We start from the raw sequence: 15,606 nt of genomic DNA on the forward strand, positions 1-15,606 counted from the left end.
CATCGTCACTATCGCGTCCTCGACGTAGTACTGGTCTCTCAGACAAATGCGTTATCGCAATCAGACGGTTCTAGGACAGGGGTATTAGACGCTAGACTTGACTGCATAGTACTTGCATTCAATAAATGACCTGCCGTATCCAATGATATTGAAGCAGTGTGGCAGGAGAGCTGAACCAACCCCTGCTCGGCAGGAACGGCACCCTTGCGTGCCGTCGTGATAGTGGCGTTTTGCGTCGCACTCCTTAGAGCGTGTTGTCTCGAGGTCGACGAAACCACGAAAATGGTCCGCCGCGGGATGCCTCCTCTGGGGCTCCGAGAACATGGCCGAAAGCTGAATGATAGTCGTTCTCAAGGTGGCTTGTGGTCGAGGCTTTCTTGCGTAGGGTTTTCATGTGGCCGTTGAGATTCAGACTGCCGAAAGGCTGGAGAGAGAGTATTATCCAGTGACAAGGGTCAACGCCAGCTGGAAAATGCTTGTTTCCTTTTCGTGCCACAAGCTTACAACGCCATAGCATCCGCAAGGGTTGCTACTTCTGCTGATTGGCGGCCTTGCGCGAAAAAGCAATATTCCCTACGTTCACCCTTCTCTATTTGTCTCGTACACCCTGTCCCGTGATTCCGTAGGATCTTTGGAGGGGGATCATGGACAAGATGGATAGGCTGGATTGGTCGCGTCAGGGTCTCTGGGGTGTTCTCTACCCAGTGGAAGTCATTTCTTGAGGTGTCCCCTTCTGAGTCTCGAGTCCGAGGTGCTGCATATTCCGAGCCTCCCGCCGCGGTTTTTCGGACCATCAGATATGTTTTCAGTATGCGTTCGAGCAGATAGGCCAGCATTATTCGTTGTATTTGACCTTGTTTGGTGATTTGCAGAACATTCACATTTTCGAGACAACACAGTACTCACTCCAAGACCTATTTTGATGCCAAGCCTCGCCGGCATGCCTCGGCACCATGCACAAAACACCCCTCTGAAAACCAACGTCGTTTTCCGGACGCCTTCTTGGAGTCGCAGCGATGGGAGCCCGACGAGCGCGTCTAGTCCGATCATTCGTTGGAACACTCGCAACGAGGTCTTCCGACGCTTTTCTGATGATGCGACGGAGGATGACGTTCAAGTAACCGAAACGACGTTCGCGTAAGTTGAACACCAAGCCGATGGCCGTCGTCAGCCCGGCGATCTTGACCACTCCGGCGGATTCCGCAGCGGGCCTGGCGGTCTCATGGGAAGCGTATGCTAAAAAGTGCCACAGGAAAGCCGAGACAGCTTACAAGAAGGCTGTCAGATCCCTCGAGTCATATCTCAACAAGGAGGATGCAGCTGCCGTCATATCCAAGGGCAAGGATGGCAAAGAGATTGATGCCAAGGAAGAGCTTCACCAGGTCGTTCGCACGATTCAACAGACCAAGGAAACAAAGCTAGAAGAGGGAAAGACGAAGAAACTCATCAAGTGTTTAGACCATTACCAAGGCGTTTTTGATATCCTGTCGCAAGCAGAGTTCTCGGGCTTGCCACTAATTTGGGGTGGCTTGAAGTTCATACTACTGGTAACACTCCTTGGCTTTGATTCGAGATAACGAGCTGACAATTTGCAGGTGACGAAGAACAACAATGCTGTTCTACCCAAGGTAATCGATGTGATGATCGATATTGGCCGAAACCTCGAGAGAATACGGGGATACGCCGCCTTGTATCCAACCCCACGAATGCTAGAATTCACGGCCGAACTTTACGCTGCAATTGTGGAGTTCTTGGAGAAGGTCATAAAGGATGCGAAGAATGCAGAAAAGAATGTCCTCAGTAAGCGACGAAGTACTCACCCTGGTGGACACCTATTGACGAAGCATTAGAGCGCGCGATGACGTCTTTCCTTCAACCTTTTGAGGTCCGATATGGAGACCTTCTGTCCAAGATGAAGAACACCCTCATGCATATTCGTGAGGACGCAGAGTTGTGTCTCCATGTACGCCAGGCCATGACAAGCCACGCGATAGACAGATATCGTACGGTGTTGCCGCTGCAAAGGCATCAAATGCACCAAGCCTTCAAGTGTATGCAGGCAGATTTGAGACAGCCGAGATACCGCTAACATTTGGTAGCAATCGCCGACAACCCTACTGCAGATGTGTTCCAAGCGATTCGGAAGAATCTGTTCAAAAAGTTTGAAGTTCAAGCGGGGTTCCACCAGGAACTGCAAGCCACATACGAAGTTACAACGTCAAAAGAATGGATCGAGTGGTTCAAAATGGAACAGAAATACGTGCCATCTGGATACTCCCACGAGACGCGGGTTATACAGGCAGAGTGCGACGCCCCAGATCCTCAGCACGCGCTGGTCTGGAAGAAACAGCAGCGCAAGTTCGCTTCCCACGTCCCGTCGGTCTACCTGATCTGGACCCGCGGTATGACGGCGCAGTCGGCCATCGCTTCACTCATAGACCAGATCCTGGTTCAGAAGACGGAAGTCATGGCCGATGCGGGAATCGAAATGGACCAGTTCAAAGAGGCCAACAATAGCGTCAAGTCGCTATGGAACTTCTTTCTCTACCTCACAACAGTCTTGGGCGGGTGCATGGTGTACATCACCATCGGCTCCGTGGGAGACCACGAGTTCGGCATCGTGAGGAAGTTTGTCAGCATGGCGAAGACGTGGAAGGGCCCGCCCATCAACGTAACGCTAATTCACCCGTTCAATGACAACTTTGCGCGGATGGATGATGTCGTCAACCTCGACGATAAGTACGATGTCCATCCGTCGCTCACGACGACAGACGCGATGCACCATGTACTGTTGCTGGAAATCAACACATCCAGGAATGTTTCGGACACGATCCAAAATCTACTTTGGGAGACTGCGTGGCGGGAGGTGCGGTACGCCGTCATCGGCATCGCGCTCACGCAGGTGTTTGAGCATATACGCCTTGCGGCGAAAAAAGTTGGCCAAGAGGTGCTTGTGACTGAAGCACCCTTTACCGAGTCACATTCCGAGCACTGGGAAGCTGCCGTGGCGAAATGGACTTCCAACGAGTCGTGGATCAACATCTTGCGGGAGCAGATCCAGCGACACATCGACATTGTCGACATTCACTTACCCCCAGATCGGAAGAGGTATCTGGAGGATAAGTTGGAACTGATGGTGCTCAACGAAGATGGCGAGTTTGGCTCGAAGCTGTCAACGGCCCAAAGGGCACAAATCTGGGAGAACCTGCAAGACGCGATTCGGCCAGGTACGGGTGAGATGTTTTGTAGTAGAATAGAAGAGCTGTTGCGAGCTTTGCTGGAAGATTACCGCAACGCGAGCTCGGGGAGGAATGGAGAAACAGCGGGGATTTCTTACCCTCTCATCAATACGTATTTCGGGAAGAGTGGGCGGTGGAAGGATTCGTTCTCCGAGGAGCAGAATTTAGTGGCGGACGGCATTACGAACGCGATTGAAATTGGGTTCGGGAATTTGATTCAGGCGTTGGCATCTCGGGAAGATTCGGCGTAAATATCAGTGTTCTTTGAGCAGCGATCAACTTGTATGAAGATATACGAAATGCAACATATCATGAGATCATCATCATCTACAGCATAATGGGTAGAAGTCATCTAGCACCATGCGTAGTACTCGTTATCATCCCACACAGCCACACCCTCGCCTTTCCACCGCAAGCTTGGGATGCTCCCATCAAGCCTCTCGTCAAATACAACCCTAACGGCGCCCTCGGTCCGATCGCTGACCCTCTTCGCCGAAGCCGAGACGCCCTCATCGGGATTCCACACAAGCACCTTGGCGAGTTCCCAATCCGCAGCCTCCAGTACCGCAGCGTGGAGCAGTGCGGTGACGTCGGCGTCAGGATCGCCACCGACCCGAAGAATCTTCAGCTTCTTCTCACGGAAGTCGTGATCCCAGTACAACCATGCCTTTCCATCGGCGGTGGCCACCCCGCGACGCAGGACCTCCCGGTTGACGAGCTCCTTGGCCATGAAACCGTCGCGCGTGAAGTGCCACAGCATCTGCTCGTCCGACGGTGCAAAGGCGACGTGCGTCTTTCCGTCGTCTGGTAGGTTCGCGAGCTTCTTCCTCAAGAGCTCGACGTCCTTCTCACAGAACTCGGGGACATCTTCAGCCGTGAGATACCTGAGACCCTGAGGAGGACGTAGTACGGAAGCGTCGTCCGGGATGAGCGAGACCTGCAGGGACGGGTAGACAGCCCAGCCCATGCGGGAGTAGTAGATAGTGCCGATGTCGCTATACAGCACGCTCACCTTGGATTCGGCGTCCATGGCCTCCTTTACATTGTTGAGGAGGCGTGTGGCCATACCATGGTTGCGGTGAGTCGGATTCGTATAGACGGAAGCGATGGCATAGGCCTTCTCCTCGTGGACGGTCGGAGAGGAGGCATCGCGAACAAAGAGTGTCTTGGCGGTCGCTTCGCAGGAGGAGATAATGTGTTCTGGGTCCGCCGGATCGAAGAGAACGTAGTAGTTACACTTGGATGAGAGAGCCGTCTTGGAGAGCGCGAGTTCACGGGAGATGTAGGCCTCGATGGACATGGGAGGGGCCCATGATACGCCGTTGAGGCGCCATGCGGCCTCGCGCTGGGCGGGGGTCGCGGAGGCGAACTTTACATTCTTTTCTGAGGCGTGCTGTGTTGCGATGAGATCAGACATCTTGGAGGGCAGCACCGGTAGTGAAGGTAAGTGAGTGGGAATGAGTTGGGTTTAGGTCAGAGAAGTGAGGTTGCCGCAGTGGCTCGGTAATTTGCGTTTCAGCTAGGATTTGAACACTCGGACTGCTCAAATCCGTCCGGGAACTTGGCTTTTGAAGCTCTTTGCAGTATGAGGCAATTGTCACCAAAGTGGATGCGGATTAAGCTGAGCTGAAGTCAACCCATCTCATGGCAGACTCGCGGGCTGTCTCGAGGGCTGAGAGGACCTCCCACAGCGGGGTTGGGGGGTCGGCCACCCCTCTGTGACCGAGCTCGGGGGTCAACCCCATGTCTGGTTATAGCCACGCCCCAGCTCCCAACTAGTGATCCCTCGACTGATGCAACTGCGGCACATCCGCCCCTGTCACAATGGCCGCGACGGGCGACAGCCGAGCGCAAACAACCCATTTCTCATCCACCCACCACGTTATTGTGGCTTATTTGGTCCTCGCTGAGGCCTTGTCTTCGGCCGTGTTTGTTGGTGGTGGTTGCATATGGATATGGACCAGATGTGGGGATTGATGGTCTAACGCTTTTTCTTGGATAGGCGAATATAACTCAAGAAGCCAGACACCTTCCCTGCGAAGCGTTGACAGCCTTATCTGTACTTCTTATCGTTTTGAAATTATCCCATTTGGGGCTATCTGCTGGAAATTGTGCACTTCACTCGGCCAAGGGCTATTGCTTCTCCTTGATAGCATCATGTTGGGACGTACGCCGCTCTTTAAGGCTTGTATGGCGCCAAAGGTTTTGACAGCCCTGGATGCTCAGCGAGCAACTCGACAGTGGCGAGCTCTCAAATTGGGCCTTGGAAAATATTAGGGACAAAACATCCGCATTAGGTTTTAAGTGCTAATGATGCGCCTCCCAAAGTCCGCATCTCGCAGTCAACATCATCTATAAGCTTTCAACGTTACATGTATAAAACTGAGGTTCCGCCAAACTGCCCCTCAAATCCATCAACCGAGGAAAACCGTTCAGAAACAACATATTGATTTTGTTTGTGCTTGAATGTTTATGCCAGATTCAAGTGCTTTCCATCGCCAGCGTGGCCTGGTTGTGCCCAGTGATCTGCGTTAGTAGGGTTAGTTTAAAACTTGGCACAAGTGGTGATGGAGTTTATACTTGTATCGCACCGGGCAATGACTTTTCGGGGATGAAGTATGTTCAGAATGAATCCAAAGTACTTTTCAAACAATCATTTGTCTTGAGACTTGGCACCCGCAGGCTTCGGATTCTCGGCGCTGACGACATTGATGGCGTGGGACTTCCTCATATGAGGCCCCGTATCGCGACGTCTGAGCATAGCCTTCTTCGGTGTGCTGGGGGCACCATAATATGCTGGCGGCTTGATTGGGAGACTGATTTGCGCGGCTGAGATGGCCAGAATGCCGAACATGGCGAGGATCAGTGCAACGTACTTCATGTTGAAAGATATACGAGATGGCGGCGCAAGAAGAATAGAAGAGAGAGGAAAGAAATGCGATCGGACCATCAACCGCGGTTCTTATGTTGAAACTTCCACTACTCATCAGGGTAGAACCGTAGAAGATAGAGCAAGCCACAAAGTGCTGATCTCAAAACTTACTCCGCAGCCCTTATCTTTCTTCTCTACGAAAGCTCACGCGCCACGACGAAGCCTACATTCCACCAGTACTCGAAATTTTCTGATTATCTCTGTAACTGAGCGCCAAAGCCGGCCATTGGACAGTTCCGCGACCAGGCCTCTCATCCTAGAAAACCGTAAAGTATGAGGAAAACTAAGAATCCCGTTGTGTATGAACCCGGAGCTCTGACACTAATGGATGCGTTGGTAACCACGACAGTCGGAAAGGTTCTCGCCGCGTCTCTAGTTGAGGGCGACAGGGTGCTGCCCTGCAGTGGGGCTGTTGGTCCGAACCCGGCGCCAGCACCGGCGCCAACAATCCGCGTAGGAGCCGGAGTGGGTCTTGCTGAAGAACCGTGCTCGGAGCCGACCGACGACGCTGGGCCGGACCCCCGAGGAGTCAACGGTTCTTCGACGCCAGGTGGGTAGTTCCAATGGGAATCGTGTGAAATGCATTTCTCGCGGTCGGAATCACTGGGATGAGCTGTGTAATGCACCGGCGCATCCCCTGGCGACGTTGTTGATTCAGGGACAGTGTGATGAGTTTCTATGGTTTTTGCGGGAGCTGAAAGAAATTCTCAATGTTTCTGCCTGAGCGCATGGGGAAGGAATTTTAATCGCTTAACAGAAGGAAACAATCGTTTTTTCTGGCAGTACGAGAACCTCTGCGGCCTACCAATGTCAGCTCATCCTGTTTAGCATCTTCAGTCTTTCAATCTATGTCGCTTGCTTTTCCCCCACCACAGCATAGTTTCTGGAAGTTTGAGAGCCTGTAGAAATATTTAAGAACTTTGATGTTCATACAGGGGCAAATAAACCCATGCTAGAAAGGGGGAAATGTCCCATGTTGCATTACATTTCCGCTACGCCTATCCACTCTGGAGGACTGTAACAGACTCACATTAACCGAATTCTATAGCCGAAGTGATTTGTAGTGTGCCATAATATCGCACAGCAAAGGCGCGTGAGACAGCCTCTTGGAGTAAAGCATGAACCTGAAATGGACCTTTCAAAAACCTTTGACCTAGACCCCTGCTCTGCTCTGGCTCTGTGTACTAATTCGTTGGGCATAAGTAGTAGCGGCCATCTCCCGATGCCAGAAAGCCCATCACAATATCATCAATCATAACCATAACAGATGGTAGGAAGAGAAGTGGTAGCAAGGCGAGGAACAAGGAATGTGTGCTGTGTTAGAAACTCAGGTGATGAATCAAAGTCGGCTTTGTTATGAGTCGGGTACCTCATTCTTTGACGAAAACTTAGCTTTGGCTCAACTGACTGGATTGGCATTCGGTAAAAGGAGAAATAGCTCAGTACTAAGAACGACGTCATCGTTGAAATCGATTCGGTCGGAAGGCATCAGTCAACTCCGTGTGTCACTTTGATTACCTTAGGAACCCTAGTAGAGTGAATACAAGAGAAAAAAGCTTTGGGCCAATACCAAAGCAGAATGAGTAATTAAAACAAGCAAAAAAAAACCCCCCTCCGACATTGCGAATTTTGCGCCCCTAGAAACGCAGACCATGACAGGTTCTCACGATACCCCTTTTAGGCTGCGGACAAGATGGCTACCAAGTGCTAGATACTAGTAGCTCCAATTCTTGAGATACGACAAGTTAACCAGAATAATAACCAGGGAGATGAGAAGGTCCAGTGTTATTATTAATCGACAGATGAGGTACTCTTCGAAGAGTCTGGTTCGTGGAGGGAGGAAGCTGCCTGGTTTTAGGGTTTCGAAACTGATACCAAGCCTGGCGCATCTTCAAGCTGATAACGAATGTCAGCAAAACCTTTTCGCCACAAAGAGACACATTACGAGATTGTAGAAGCAGAACTTACATTTGACCAGCTGTGAAGGTCAGATTCTTGGTGCTGCGGTCTTATTAGCTTCACTGCTGCCGCTTGTCTTGTTTTGGGAGCCCCATACCAAGCGGAGTACATCATGTAATTACGGATTAGATCAATACCCGGAAGTCCAGGACACGAGTCCTTCCCTGGTGTACACAGCTGATCACTTCTATTGTTGGTCTGCGGTGTATCTGGGACCTGATCTCCGTCCGACACATGACAACCTCCTTGGAACGGGTGCTGGAGTCCGAGCCAGTGGCCCACCTCGTGAATTATCGCCTTCTCCGACAGGTAATGGGTCATGGCGAGGTGACTGAGGACGACACCATCTAGAACCAAGGCATTGGAGGTGTTTCTCGCCAAGATTTGGGGAAAGAATGCGAATCCCAAGAGGCCGGGAGACATCTTGGCTACAAGATAGATATTCAGCGTCTCTGCGCCACCAAGACGGAGGCGGCCTTTCATATTGAGGGCCGGTTTCGTAACGAGGGCATCGTATTCGAACTCTGCAAGATCGTAGTCGTAAATGTGATAGGTCTTAAAAGGGCCGAAAGAATATCCCAGGCTCGAGTAGCCTGCAGCGAGATTGTCTTGAAGTCTGACAACAGGAGAAGTCTGGACGGATTTTAATGTCAGTTGAAGTCTATATGGAGTTTCAGACAGCCCATGGGTGTGATGATGCGATACCGTGTTCAATTTCATTTGGGAAAATGGCGATCCAAGCATGAAGACGTTGACGGGGATATCGATGGTGGCGTTGCTGGCGATTGGAGATTCGAGAGTCGTCGCCTTCTCGAGGGTTTCAAGGTCATCCGAGCCGTGGAAACGAGCGCCATAAACATCGAAGGAGCACCAGTGCTGTTGGATCTGCCACTGAGGTGCTTTGTTGAGAGAAGAGCCTTGGAAAGGGAGGGCAAGCGCAATGCTCGCCATCGACGCAGCACCTAGAAGGCGAAGTGCCCAAGACAGATGAAGCATTTTGGTTGACTTGATAGTACCGGTTCTGGGGTTAATTCGTTTGGGGGAAAAAACACAACTTGTTCAGCCGCAAGTTTGGTGGTTCCTGTAATCATTCTTATGGTAAGTTCATGTGCATGAAATTGGTTCACCATAGTGGGTCAGAGAGCAACGAATCTTGAGCTGACAGATTTCTCTTTGAGATACCTGGTTAAGTGACAGTCTAAATTGTGGGAAACAAACGTAGGCCTCGAAATCATTCTCCATTTCCATTGAACCGTAACCCCCAAAAAGTCAAAAGAAAATTTCCGGATCTAACCTTTGCAGACAGTTGGTACCCTAGGCCCCGTTTCTATGGCTGAGGTCTGTTACCACCCAAGCCTCTGCTGGACCACCAAAGCGGGAGCCATGTTTGTATTGAGCTCATGAAAGCCCAAGAAGCCCTCGGAAACATGGTGGAAGAGGATAGAAGACGGTAGATGGCGTGGCTGATATGATGCCCACGAAATCCCGGGCCGATGAAAGGACCGAAATCACTGTTACAGTCGCAGAATCCGAGAAATGGTGAGTAAATCGGCATTAAGGTAAAATCTTGTTCAACAGAGGATTGACCCGGCTGTCTAGAAGCGAGCGCGGGTTCGCATACTTCCAGGCTGATGTGGAAGCGCCAAAAAAAAGTATTGTATTCGGGGGGTATAAGCGCTAAAAGTCGTGTTGCAATACGCGTCGTCATGTAATCAAGGAGGATCAATAAGATGCTGACGATGAGTGGCTCATGTTCCATCGGTCATCCGGTACCGAGGAGGGCGTTGTAGGCTGTGCTCATCGGCGAATCTGATCTAAGCCTTCTTGAAAAGTCGCTTGAGAAGACTCTTGTTGGGTGATGAAGACCCTGTAGCGGAATGTGTCAGCAAGCTTGGTCTTCCAAGAATTGAGTTGGCGATAGCATTGGTCGAGAAAGTCTTGAAAACCGATGCGGATGACTATTAAGCCGGACTCCTTGCAGACTAGAAGAGGGAGAGAGAGAGAGAAAGCTTACCATTGAGGGTACCGGCGGCATCGTTCTTCTCCTTGGACATGACAGGGACGCCGTCCTTGTCAACGAGAGTTGATTCCGAGGCCATCGCATCGATAGTCGGCCGCGATGTCGGAGCAGGCTGACGGGGCCGGCGAGGCATAGCTGAAGTCTGCATGTGGGGAATGATGAAAGCCGTTTCGTAGTAGGCGCTAGACATCTTGTCTTCTGTCTTCTCCCGGAGGATGGCTTTGAGGTGTTGCTGAGATTCAATGGAGCTCATGTGGGGTAGTGAAGAGGATCTGGTAACTCAAAAGCCTTATGTAGTAAGTTTCAATGACTTGTGATGACTGGATGCTTGGTTTCGATGGTGTCTGAATCCGGGGTTACGAGGAGACGTCTTGGATGGCCTTTATACATCTGAGCACTGAATCTGATTTCCAATGCAAACGCGGCTTCGGTAGAACGAGTCCCATCTTGACTCACATATGCAGGCCTAGCATGTACATGGCATCATGTCAAAGGGCGCGGCGTGGAACGAGTCAATGAAGCCCATAGGACGGTTCAGTCATGTTAGTGCCGTTTCTGAGGCTTGTCAGACGGGGGGATCGTTGCCGAAGTGGAGGTCCAAGGCCGGCTCCAAAATGCAATTCCTAAACCAATAACGGCTTTTGCCAAAGATTCGGGCTGGGTACCACATCATCGGCCAATAAGCCCTTGGCAAAAGGAAGGCTTGTTCGGTCAGTCTTTTTGGGTTAGGCTCACAGGCCGAGTTGATACAAGCTTAGCTTGTTCGGCCAGTCGCTTTGGGAAGACTCCATACAACAATTAGTCATACAACGTCGAAAAGAGTGGGCCACTGACACCGATATATCCACTTCCGAAGCCGATACCACGTTTCCAAAGCCGAAGCCGAGAAATTGGTCACCAACTACACTCCGTCGAGCCGGACGACGACGTGTTGTTCAAGCTTTGCGATTGGTTTCCCGAACTTTCTCTGATGAGACGACGCGGCCTTGCCAACTCGGAAACGGAGACATTGACCCATCTCCATCGCTGAATAATTATGTCGCAGAATATGGAGTCGACACAAACACCACCCCGGCTCCTGTTCAGAAAGAACGGGCGGCCGCAGGCGTGTGAGCCGTGCCGGAAGCGCAAGGTCGCCTGCGACCATGCTCAACCAATCTGCAACAGATGTAGGAAGTCGAAGCGTCCCGGTGAGGTGTGCGAGTACATTCTCGGCGACAGTCCCGCACCAAAAGAAACCCCGAGACAGACTCGGCCGAGGGAAAGCCGCCGCGGACCGAGGGCTCCTACTCTACCACTTACGGCGCCGACGTTTCCACCTCCCGTGACAGTAGCAAAGTTCGTGCCGAGGCCAGCGGAGGTCTCGCAGACAGAGTCGACGGCGGAAACATCGCCCGTGACAACTGTTGCAAGCCGTTCCCGCACTTCTGTCCCCGCCAGCCTCCCCACCAGTCCGGAGTCGATCGGTACGGGTGCCACCCCGACTGTCCTCGGCATCGGCTACCTTGGCTTCACTTCCTTCTGCGGCATATACGAAGAAACACGGTCCAGTCTTAACCGGCTCCAGCCCTCCGGTGTAACTCCCATCGGGGAAATTGGCGCAACGGCATACTGTGGGCTCGAATGCTCTCCGCCCCTGACGAACCAGGCCCTGCAGACGTGCCTGACCATCCTCCGCTACGTCCCGGACCGGGAGACGGGATTGAAACTCTTTGACTGCATCGTCAACCCGAGCGACGGCTGGATCCGCCTAGCCGCGAAACGCATGGTCACGTCGCTGTACGAGACGTTCCCGCAGTACTTTTGCGCTTCCGAAAAACCGGATGATGCGCAGCTGACCGTACTCGCCCGGGCTATATGCAGTAACACTGCAAAGTGCGTCTCCGACGAGGAGACTGACCCCGAGAAGTGGGTCGCGCAGTTCACCGGCACGAACTTGCGATGGGAGTCGTTGGGCGTGATGTTTGCGTACTGGGAGTTGGCGGCTAGGTGTCTCGGTCCTTACCGACCCGACCTCGGCTCAAAGTTCCAAGGCGCAGACGAGGGGACCAAGGCCGGGGCGCAGTACCGATATTGTGTCTGCGGGACCATAGAGCTGACGAAGGCTGCCGGCAGTGGAGGCAACAGTATGCTGCTCTTTATGTCTGCGAAGCGAGCCGTTACCGAGTCCATCTTCTCGGGCGATGCGAGTAAGTGATTCGCACTTCGAAGCACTATTCCGCCCACAACCCAGCCATTCCAGTGGGACTCGCGCCAGGATGAAAGAACTAACATTGTCCTTTCAGGTTTCGCCTCCTGGCAACTACACGCCGAAACGATGGCCATGACAACGTTCCTCGGCATCCATGACGAGGTCACCACGGAGCCGTATAAGCCGAATATCTGCTCCGAGATCAAGCGCAAGCTCTTCTCCTATGTCTTCTACATGGACAAGGTGTTGGCCTCGTTCACCGGCAGGCCGCCCCTCATTAGCCGTCGGTACGCGCGCACGCCGCCGCCTCTGGACCTCAAGGACGAGTATCTCCTTGCGGACGAGGCTACATTGGCCCGGCATGTAGCCGCTCTCGATGAGAACGGATGGAACACCGAGGGCGGCTTGTACTCTGCCACATTCGTGCGGGCTCGTGTCATGTTGGCGCATATTCGGGATGAACTGTTCGAGATTGCTCTCGGCCACGGGCCGGCGACGCCGGTTGAAACACTTCTGTAAGTTCCCCTGATGGAGCACGAGCCCATGGCCCTAGGATACGATGCTGATTTGGTCGCCTCAGAGAGATCAAGGAAAGACAGCTCAAGACAGTCGCCGGCTTCCCACCGATCCTCGCCTTTAGAGAAGAGGACATGCAGGACAGGAAGATTGACGTCTCGACACTCTACGTCCAGCTCATCGTCCACCTCGAACACCTCCAAAACATGTTCTTCATCGAACGCATGCTTGCCAAGAGGGGCCACGATGACGGCGCGTTGCTCTCCGTCAGCTTTGAGATGGTGTCGAAAACGGTCATGTTCTGGACGAACATGGACCGCCTAGCCTGTATGAACGGCTATTTTGAATGGCTCGTACGTGCCCCCTCATTCCCCCTCAAGCCGTCCACCTGGGAGTCTCACACTGACACGGTTTAGGTGATGGCCTACGCCGCCCCCGGCGGCGGGATACTCTGCCTCGAGCTCCTCAAGCCCACGCTCCACGGCGGCAACCACCCGCAGAACCCAAAAGTGACGCGCTCCAGCATCATCCAGAAGCTGAGCCTGCTCGTGGGCTTCCTCGACTGGGTCGGCCCCACGGCGCCCAACGGCGACCTCTGCGCCGACTGCAAGTGCATCATCCAGCACGTGCTCGATCAGGCCCTCAACAGCTCCGCGGCATCGGCCTCGTCTGCTATTGACGGCGGCTTCCCTGCGGCGCTGGACGCCATGGACTGGGATTTCTCCACGCAGCTCGACTTTAATTTCGATCTACTCGATACGTTTGACTGGCTGCGTCCCGAAGTTCCCTCCAGTCAACAGTCATGAGAACACTCAAAAGGAAGAAGAACGGCTGCAGAAGTCGCGGATGCGGCTAATCTTTCCAAACCTAGCTGGCGTTTTAAACAGCTGAAGACTCCTGTGGTATACCTGGACTTTGCAGTTTCTTGGACCATGTTATTTACGAAACCAAGCAATGAGTTACGAGACATGATTGATGTACATGATAAAGCACGATAAGTTAGAAGGATTCTTGCACTGTCATCATAATCAAGCGTATCTCGTTAAACCCTATGTATTTGGGGGGAGGACCACCGGATGCCTCAGAAATATATGTCGTGGATTGGATTGAGGGAGTCACTCATCCAAAAGTCTACCACTATCCCGCCTTCCATCAATTTCCGTACAATACTGTTGGTGAACGTCGAATAAACACTCGAATATGGACAGATGGGAGAAACAAACCCAATACGCTCGTTACTCGTATACCGAAATGGACATGCCACCGGTAATCGTACTGCACATTCCGACGTTCCCATTCAACGCGTATACCAACCTGAGCCTAGCCATATATTGGTGGCTAAGGGCTAGTCGAACCTCTCCTTCCAAGCAAAGTACTGATATGGAATGTAAATCGCAGCAATTGCAGCCAGAAATGCCCCCAATCCGAAAGCAGAAGAAGGATCCGACTTCAGTGCCACGTAAATCCCCACGATCACGCCAATAAGCACAGTTACAGTAAGAAGAAGGAACAAGAAGTGGTTCCAATCAAAGCACTCATTGATGCGTATGCCCCATCCGATGACTGGCTCCCCATAAACTCCCTCTTCGCGGTGCATTGGGTTTCGAAGCTTCTTCGGAAACGTGGTGACCCAGTACTTATCACTGTGTTTGCTACCAGGTCGCGTCAGATGCCAAAGTGGGATTGAGGCGAACTCCACGTCAAGCATTGGCACCGGTTCATATAAGTAATGACCTGCATGTACTTCGACGGGTGGGGGAAGCTCTGCACGTTTAAAATTGCTTGGCACAACGTTTTCTCCGACTGGAACGAGTTGAAACTTTCCTCAAGTTAGAGCTAGCTTTCCTCACGTATTCGAGGTAAGGGGAATTAATTACCCGCACGAAATCGCCAGAATCCATCTTGAAAAAGCCGATTTCAGACAGTGATCGAAACAATCGGAAAAAGTAGCCTAACGAGCTAGGAGTATTTTGCTCTAGGAACTTTGATACGTTGTTGAGTACTGTAGAGACTGGTAAGGGAAGAAGGAAGGACGTCTTCCAAGCCGACCCCTCCTGTATTCTCTGATAATTCTCCAAGATCTGCTGGAAAAGGTACTGGTCATTCTGAAAAGAACTGCATTCAATATGAACCAGCACTGGAAGGCTCTTCTGGTTAACACACAACAGTAGGTACTGTGGGCTTGTTCGCTCGTCATCGTGTGGATTGTCTTCCTCGAACCAGGATGTGCGAGTTGTCGGTGTCGACAATCTCGTACCAGAAGAAGAGAACGAGAGTTCGGAACTCTGGCGCGAAGACGTAGAATGGCTTCTTTCGGACCGAATGTATGCTGAGGGAGGGGGAGAGAGGCCGCCGGGAACATCTGTTGTAGGTTCTTCGGCGGTGATAGCATTGGCCAAACCGTACTTAGCAAGCCGTTGCCTAAACCTCCCTAAGCCGCCCGGGCTTAGCTCCTTGACATCTAGAAACATATTGTTACCGCAAGCCTGTTGAAAGTGATTAGCTTAGGCTCTCGGGAAGTATGATGACGGAGAGCAGCCACCTACACAAATGTACCTAAATCTTTGATAGCCAGTTTCTGGTGGAGACCACAGATCGAAGAGCCAAGCAAACAACTTGTTCTTCCGATGCACTAGGCTGTGCCACCCACGCGGCTTCGGATGTTCTACAGAGTGCGTATCTTCCACATCCTTACAAATCGGGTTGAGAAAGTCTTGGAACTCGGCTCGAAAGGAGGCCAGTGATGTTC

At 52.1% G+C, this 15,606-nt stretch overlaps 6 protein-coding genes across 6 annotated transcripts; 2 read left to right on the top strand and 4 right to left on the bottom strand.

The window, feature by feature from the left end:
- Positions 1-1,157: 1,157 nt before the first annotated feature.
- On the top strand, positions 1,158-3,490 carry ColSpa_02587 (uncharacterized protein; the record flags this gene model as incomplete). Its single annotated transcript, XM_049268799.1, has 3 exons — positions 1,158-1,547; positions 1,596-1,800; positions 2,100-3,490. 3 exons carry the CDS (start codon positions 1,158-1,160, stop codon positions 3,488-3,490), a joined length of 1,986 nt encoding a protein of 661 aa, XP_049124756.1.
- Positions 3,491-3,591: 101 nt separating this feature from the next.
- On the bottom strand, positions 3,592-4,656 carry ColSpa_02588 (lysine acetyltransferase; the record flags this gene model as incomplete). The annotated part of the gene is made up of 1 exon (XM_049268800.1): positions 3,592-4,656. One exon carries the CDS (start codon positions 4,654-4,656, stop codon positions 3,592-3,594), a length of 1,065 nt encoding a protein of 354 aa, XP_049124757.1.
- Positions 4,657-5,892: 1,236 nt separating this feature from the next.
- Positions 5,893-6,120, bottom strand: ColSpa_02589 (uncharacterized protein; the record flags this gene model as incomplete). The annotated part of the gene is made up of 1 exon (XM_049268801.1): positions 5,893-6,120. The coding sequence occupies one exon, from the start codon at positions 6,118-6,120 to the stop codon at positions 5,893-5,895; it is 228 nt and encodes a 75-aa protein (XP_049124758.1).
- A 1,905-nt stretch (positions 6,121-8,025) lies between these two features.
- ColSpa_02590 (extracellular metalloprotease) lies at positions 8,026-9,126 on the bottom strand (the record flags this gene model as incomplete). Its single annotated transcript, XM_049268802.1, has 3 exons — positions 8,026-8,067; positions 8,140-8,763; positions 8,836-9,126. The coding sequence occupies 3 exons, from the start codon at positions 9,124-9,126 to the stop codon at positions 8,026-8,028; spliced, it is 957 nt and encodes a 318-aa protein (XP_049124759.1).
- Positions 9,127-9,944: 818 nt separating this feature from the next.
- Positions 9,945-10,403, bottom strand: ColSpa_02591 (uncharacterized protein; the record flags this gene model as incomplete). The annotated part of the gene is made up of 2 exons (XM_049268803.1): positions 9,945-9,997; positions 10,145-10,403. 2 exons carry the CDS (start codon positions 10,401-10,403, stop codon positions 9,945-9,947), a joined length of 312 nt encoding a protein of 103 aa, XP_049124760.1.
- Positions 10,404-11,186: 783 nt separating this feature from the next.
- Positions 11,187-13,663, top strand: ColSpa_02592 (sorbicillinoid biosynthetic cluster transcription factor sor4; the record flags this gene model as incomplete). Its single annotated transcript, XM_049268804.1, has 4 exons — positions 11,187-12,339; positions 12,436-12,856; positions 12,922-13,210; positions 13,274-13,663. The coding sequence occupies 4 exons, from the start codon at positions 11,187-11,189 to the stop codon at positions 13,661-13,663; spliced, it is 2,253 nt and encodes a 750-aa protein (XP_049124761.1).
- Between the last annotated feature and the right edge of the window lie 1,943 nt (positions 13,664-15,606).

This window comes from Colletotrichum spaethianum, assembly GCF_022836535.1.
Source record: "Colletotrichum spaethianum MAFF 239500 DNA, contig05, whole genome shotgun sequence".
Classification (NCBI taxonomy): Eukaryota; Fungi; Ascomycota; class Sordariomycetes; order Glomerellales; family Glomerellaceae; genus Colletotrichum; species Colletotrichum spaethianum.